Consider the following 7,812-nt stretch of genomic DNA (forward strand, 5'->3'; position numbering starts at 1 on the left):
ATTGTTGATAGTGATGTTTTCTGCCTGGTGCAGGACACCAGAGTGTACAGAGGATTTAAAATTGGAAGCAATCACTATTTAGTCTTGAGCAGGATAAAATTGAATTTCATATTGAAAAGAATAACATGTAAGAAAGTTTTAAAGCGAATAAAAGTTGAGCAGCTCTCAGATGTGAACTGTAGACTAAAATACACAAAGATTATTGAAGAAAAAATGAAAGAGTTTGAGAACAGGAATCAAACCTTGGAGATTCAGTGGCAAACTCTGAAGAAAACGTTGATTGATTCTCCCAGAGAGGCATGCGGTGAGGTTGTCTGCAAGGATAAAAAAATCAGAACTCCCTGGTGGACACAGGAAGTTAAAGAGGCAGTGAAGGAAAAGAAGAAAGCATATCAAAAGTTCCTGGCAAATAAGTCAGCTTGTGCTCTTAGAGAATACAGAGACAAATGCAAGAATGCTAAACACTGTGTAAAACTAGCTAAACAAAAGTCATGGGAGGACTTTGGCAAGAATATAGAAAACAGATATCAAGAATGTGGCAAAATATTCTGGAGGTTGTTGAAGAACCTTAGGAATGGTGGAAAGAGTACTGTAAAAGGAGTCAGAGATGATAAAGGTGACATGAAAACGGGAGAAAAAGATATCCTTGAAGTATGGAGTAATTACTTTGAAAATTTGCTAAATGAAATAAGCAGTGATGACAGCACAGTGGTAAAAAACACTGACCTGGCAAGCAGTCAGGAATACATATCCATACTTGAAGTGGAAAAAGCCATCAAAGGCTTGAAATGTGGAAAGGCAGCAGGAGTAAATGATATTCGACCAGAAATGCTGAAGTATGGTGGTATAAGAGTCTTACAGTGGCTGCACTGCATAGTTCAGAAAGCCTGGACAAAGGGACGAATTCCCAATGATTGGACTAGAGCTCTCATAGTACCCATATATAAAAAGGGAAATAAAACTGAATGTGAGAATTACAGAGGTATTTCCCTACTAGGTGTTCCTGGATGGTATATTTGAGAAACGATTGAGAAGAATTATGGAAGAAAAACTGGGTGAAGAACAAGCTGGATTCAGGCCAAATGGAGGCTGTCAGGATCAGATCTTCACTTTACAACAAATAGTTGAGAAAGCATGGGAAAATAGAAAGATCTGTATTTAAGTTTTGTCAATTTGGAAAAGGCATATGAAAAGGTGCCAAGAGAGAAGCTATTCAATACGCTACAGTTACATGGTGTCATTATATCAAGCAATACTTAGTCTTTATTTGAGTTGCAAGTCAGCAGTTAGAATTGAAGGAAGTACAGGAAGATGGTTTAATGTTAAATCTGGTGTGAGACAAGGATGTACATTATCCCGTCTATTATTCATTATCTATATGGATCACATTATGAAGGAAAGTGGTATTAAACATGATATCAAAATTGGAGATGTTAATGTCAGCTCTTTGCTTTATGCAGATGATGTTATACTTGTTAATAAATCTGCTAAAAGTCTGCAAGATTTTCCGACTAAATTGAATAACTGTTGTAATAGATATGGTATGAAGGTCAGCAATAAAAAGACAAAGACAATGAAAATAGGCAGAATCATTGAAAACATCAACTGTGTTGTGAATGGAGAACCTGTGGAACAAGTAAAACATTTCAGCCACTTAGTCACGATTTTTAGTGAAGATGGTAAATTCAGTATAGAAATAGACAACAGAATCAGCAAAGCAGGTATGGTGGGAAGTCAATTGAATAAATTCATATGGAATAAGAGAGAAATTAGTCAGAACACTAAATTAGCTGTATACAAGACAGTGTTCAAACCAGTTTTAACTTATGGATCTGAGAGCTGGGTCAGAAGTAAAACACTTGACCAAAGACTAGAGACCGCAGATATGAGAGTCCTGAGAAAGGTTAGAGGCGTGAACAGATGGCATCAATGGTAATATCATATTAAAAATGAGGATATTAGGAAAGAACCTGACATTGTCAGCATTCAGGAATGCGTTAGCAGAGCTAATCTCAGGTGGTATGGTCACTTAAATAGAATGGGAGAGAAAAGATTAGCAAAACAAGTGTTCTCTGCCAGGTTGGCAGGAAAACGACCCAGAGGAAGACCAAGATGTAGGTGGATTGATACGGTACAAAGTGCCTTAGACGATAGAAATATAAGATCTGATAATGTTTAAGTCTTGACAAGTAACAGACTGATTTGGAGGAAAATTGTAGATAGGAAGTTAGTAATGATGTAATTTTTTCATGTTGTACTATCATATCCTGTACACCCCTTGAGGGTACATGGCAGGAATTTGATGATGATGATGAAACCTCTAGGGAGTCCAAAGACTCATCGAGGGAGAGTGTACCAACAGCATGGAACGATTGATCTCCTTTCAACTACTAACTGTGCTCAAACTTGCTTAACTTTTTGCATGAGCCATTTGTAGCAGAGGCTCTACCAATCGACCAACCTTTGCTGGCAACAGCATATGTGAACCAAACTTTGGGTTTTAGAGTTTTGGAAGCTGAAGCAAAGTGCTGAAAAATTTCCACATGAAAGCTAGCACTATAGGAGATAATAGGGAACCCATTCCTTAGGGAATAAGTTTTCTCTTTCTTTTCAAGTTTTTTCTACCCAGCCATGGTACTAATGTACTACAGGTTATCCAACTTTTCACATATGAGAGAATCATAGAGAAAAGAAAAATTCTCAAATTAAAATTATTATTCCAACATCATAATTATTTCCATAATCAACATACTGGAAGTGAATGTTTATCAGTAATTAAGGATATATGGGTTACTCATTTTAGAATCCTTTCTTTTAGTGTTGCATGGTGATCAGCATTTATTTTAGAAAAAAGAAAGGAGACACATGGGTTAAGTTACAGGAAAAGTTACACTCTTTTAGATTTATCTTATGACCTGAAAGACAATTAAAAAAGATTTTTTTTTTCTAATTCGTGTTCACCATTATTTGAATAATCACTACCATTTTTTAAAATATTTAAAAATAACAGGTGTAATTAACTCTATATTTAAACCAAAACTAGTACAAAAACAAACCAGACTAAAAGTATACAATACATTAGCCCTACAGTCCTATTGTATGAAAGTGAAATCTGGACAATAAAACAAAAAGACAAACAAAGATTAATAATAGCTGAAATGAAATTTATGAGAAAAATTGCAAAGTATACTCTATTTGATCACAAAAGAAATGAAGAAATTATGAAAGAATTAAACCAGGAATCAGTAATAGAAAAAATGAAAAAATATAAACATAAACGGATGGAACATGTTGAAAGAATGAAAACAGAAAATTACCAAAACAAGCCTTAAATTACAAACCAATAGGAAAAAGAAAACCAGGATGTCCTCTTAAGAGATTCAATGATGACCTCTAAGGCCAGAAAAGGAAACTCTAGGCCTAAATCCTTGACAAGCATGATGATGATGATGATGATGATGACTACCATTTTTATTTCTGTCAGAATGTGTTATTAGTTGAAACCCAAGGACGAACACTATCTCTAATTATTATAACTGCAAATTCAGACAAATCAGCTTGTGACAATTTGCATAACTGATGATTCTGAGCAGAAAGTGGAGTGAAGGCAACCTCTTAGCATGAAAACAGATTTTTGGTTATAACAGCAAAACGTAATCAATGCACCACAGAGGGCAGCTTACAAGTCAGCTCCATTCAAACACAGTTATGCAATATCTCAACAAACTATAGCAAGACATCTATGACAAGGCCTATATGGCCAAACACCTGTAATCTGCATCTCTCTATCGAAAGCTCCATAGAGCACATTTTCAGTGGTGTTGTATTCATAAAAATTAGACAAGACACCAACAAGCTAATGTGCTCTTTACAGATGAGAGTCATTTTAGTCGTTCCTCCAGTTTTAGATCTGGCACTGCTTACCATTGCGAGAATGTTCTTCAAAGGGGTAGACCTGGCGGTGATAAGATCTGAGCTGTGGTGTTTTGGAGCTGCAAGTGCTGGAAAAGGGCACTGTGACTAGTGAACGATATTACAATGAAGTTCTTCAATATCATTGAAGTTCGATTGTTCCGTAGTGCTGCAGGCAAAGAATTCGTTTTTATGGATAACAATGCCACACCATTTCATACATGAACATTGGAGATACTTCTGAAGACCAAGCATATTAATCAAAACAAGTGGCCAGCACGCTCCCCAGATCTCAATACCACAGAACACGTTTGGGACACAATAGAGAGAGAGAGATGCATTGCTGCTCGAAATTCCCCCTCCAGAAAACAAACAAGGCCCTTTATCCTTGCTCTGAAAATATTACAATTTGTATGAAAGTTATAACACATTTTTTTGTGTAATATAAAATTTATTTGTATGCTTGCAATAAATTTATGTCCATATTTGGCTGTAGTCATGAAAATTTTTTCATATGCAGGTAAAAATGTAGTTTGTCCTTAGCTTTTGGACAACAGTATACATGCATTTGCCCCTAGTTGTTATGTGAAACATTTGTTTTTTGTTTCTTCATACCTTACAAATGTTTATTAAAACACCACAATCAGGTTTAGTCTCTAAGTCCAATTAATGCTTATTAGCATTGGAGACATCTAAATGTCTCCCACATCAATATACTTCAACTAAATCTCAAACAAAATCAATATGAAATCCTAGGAGTCACAAAGAGTTTTAATTTTTGAATATCTTTGCTAGTTACGACATCAAGTGTAACCATACTATATATTGATCAAAAGAGTGAATTTATGTTTCAAACGTATAACAAATTTAATTAGGGACAATTTAAATACTCAAAATCAATTTTAATAAAACATAACAAATGGAAAATTTTGAAAAACATAAATAAAACTTTTCAACTTTAATCTTCACAAGACGTTTATGATTAATGTGGTTAACATGTAAATTTGTCACTCAAAGTTAATTAGTGTAAAATACTTTCTTGTTGCAAAGGGCTATATGTCCTTGATACAGTTATAATGTATAGTAAATAGACAGTCAAAAGTTTAGAGTAGAGGCTAGTTAATAAATATACATTAAAAAAACTTACTTTTTAAGATCAAAAAATGTAATTCTATTACCAACAGGACTAATAATAGTATTGCCATCACGTGTAAAATAAACATTTCCTTTACAATATACAGATCCCAGGAGATTCGAAAACTGAAAAGTATATAAACAGATATAGATATTAAAAAATGAAAATACTTTTTAAAAAAAGGTTATTTTTAAAAGCATACATATTTTATTTCTGAATATATAAACCATATGCAATAAAAAAATGATTTTTTTTTGTTTGTTTTCTGTGATATGCTTTCTGTATAAGGGAGCATTTTTTTTTTGTAATTTTTTTCATATCATACAGAATAGGCAGCACATTTTCATAAAATGTTTAATATCTTTATTCCCTATCTGAAATATTTCAATATTAAAAGATATTCAAATAATCTGTCACACTTAAACATAGCAATCAGTAAATCAATAATAAGGCAAGCTGCTTATATCTTTTTGCACAAACTAGTCATATTTATTCCTGTTCAAATAGTACATGGTAATTTTGCCTAAAACCTGTTGAATGCTACTTTATTAAAATATTAAATAATAAACCACTAAATACTTGGGGTTTGTTAACTTATATTCTGAAATCAGTATAATCTTTGCTTCCTCATACTCTTCCTAAAACCTACTGCACACTACTTTATTATTTAATATTTTAATAGTGTTCAACAGGTTTTTAGGTCAAATTACCATGTACTATTTGAACAGAAATAAATATGACCATGTTTGTGCAGACTGTATCTCATTTCTAATGGCAAATAACAAATTCACCAAAATATATTGCATTAATTAAATTAATGCAATATGCTAGATCAAGTTAGTGATTCCTGGTTATTTCTGTTTTAGTTCTAATTTTAATCAATTATTAGGTTTAACACAATCCAATCCAACAATTCCAATCATTTTTTTCCCCAAGATTCTTTGCTATTATAATTCTAACCATGGTGTGCTTTTAATGATGTTCTGAATGACTTAACATTATTGTATACCAATAACTTTCATTCAGAATTCCTCAACCATGCAAATAAGGACTTGTCTATCTGTATTGCACTTGTAAGTCTTTTCAACTAGCCTCTTTTTTGAGTGGAAATATGGAGTTGAAGTCACTTGGAACACATTTATAATACTTTCTGCTAAGTGAATTAGGTAATATCATAAAGGTGTGGAAGTGATTTTTGTTATGTAAATGAAATCCTGCCAGAGAATACATGTAGTTATCAGATGAGATAAACTCAGTCTTAATTACGTTAGCATATTCATGAACAAGAACCTTGAAGTTTTCATGGGGTTGGCAGCATGAGATGGTACCTATTCCATAAAAAACTACAAATAAGAACTTAGGTGATTTTTAACAGTGGCAACTACCTATTGCTAGTATAATAGCTATACTTGTTAAATTAGATATATTGAATCAACTGTATATATACTTGTTAAATTAGATATATTGAATCAACTGTATATAAATATAATATACAAGTGTATTAAACATTGTAAGTGAGGTTTGTGCTTCACAGCAGGTTCAAAAATAGTAGCTATTATATTTCCATCACATAATACCTTGCTCCGATGGAATGAGGTACTATGTGATTAAGTGCAAGGAAGCATAGCTTATGCAACATACCGATTTCAGAACATAAGTTAACAAACCTCAGGTATTTAGTAGTTTATTATTTAATATTTTAATAAAGTAGTGTTCAACAGGTTTTAGGTGAAAGTACCATGTACTATTTGAATAAATATGACCATGTTTGTGCAAAAAGATAAGCAGACTGTATATTATTTCTAATGATGAATAACAAATTCATCAACATGCTAATACTGTTCAACTAGCCCAATATATATTGCGTTAATTAAATTAATGCAATATGCTACATCAAGTTAGTGTTTCCTGGTTATTAGGTTATCAATTATTAGATTTAAAGCAATTGAATCCAACAATTCTAATCTTCCCCTCCCCTTTTTTTTCAAGTATTGTTATAATTCGAATCATATGCGCTTTTAATTGATGTTCTGAAAACGACTTAACGTTATTGTATACCAATTTGATATTTCAGAATTTCTTTCATAAAATATTGTGGTCTTGCGAATTAAGTGCCTTTTTGTTACTCCTATTTTGGAGTAACTCACTATCACCTTCTATTAGAAGGCGATGGGAGAGAAACAGACCAAATGATTTCATGAATGAACAGTTTCATTATTACGAAAAAATCTTGAAAGTTTACTACTAAAGTTTAATGGTAAGGGGGGGGGTTGAATTGTAATTACACCACTCTTCATATAAACATTTAATTTCAAAAATTCTACACGAACCTTATAAGCAAACTTCATTGATACGTCTGTAATAATTTTTATAGCTGGATATTTAAAATTTATTGGTAGTAACACCCATATACCACGTGGAATTTGTTTATTTCAATTATTGTCAGTCCTACCGCCGGTATGTGGCCCTCTATAGCAGCTAATTAACATGATACAGGAAATAATCTGAAACGAAATATTCAGGTGTTTGCTGATGATGCAAAATTAGTAAATAGCCAAACCAAGCCCAAAACGAAATGACAAAGTTTTCAATCAAAAGCTGTGTTTTTGAAATTGTAATCAAATGATATTATTATTATTATTATTATTATTATTATTGTTGTTGTTATTATTATTTATTCACATAATTGATACACAGTCAAAACAAGATTTAAACACATTATTAAATCAGCTAACGCCTTTTTATTCCCGTATACGGGGAGTAGG

General features: G+C 32.6%; 1 protein-coding gene across 1 annotated transcript in view; it reads right to left on the reverse strand.

Annotated features, from left to right (window-relative positions):
• LOC150105806 (periodic tryptophan protein 2 homolog) overlaps positions 1–7,508 on the reverse strand; it is a 203,313-nt gene extending 195,805 nt beyond the window's left edge. The window contains exons 1-2 of the mRNA XM_090393595.1: positions 7,378–7,508; positions 5,060–5,172 (exon numbers count right to left, since the gene is read on the reverse strand). Coding sequence (XP_090249721.1) covers positions 5,060–5,172; positions 7,378–7,395 — 131 coding nt within the window. The 5' untranslated portion in view covers positions 7,396–7,508. The remainder of the gene's footprint in view (positions 1–5,059; positions 5,173–7,377) is intronic.
• Positions 7,509–7,812: the final 304 nt, after the last annotated feature.

Source organism: Typopeltis vanoorti, chromosome 6, assembly GCF_054136105.1.
Source record: "Typopeltis vanoorti isolate ZY-2024b chromosome 6, IOZ_Tvanoo_1.0, whole genome shotgun sequence".
Classification (NCBI taxonomy): domain Eukaryota; kingdom Metazoa; phylum Arthropoda; class Arachnida; order Uropygi; family Thelyphonidae; genus Typopeltis; species Typopeltis vanoorti.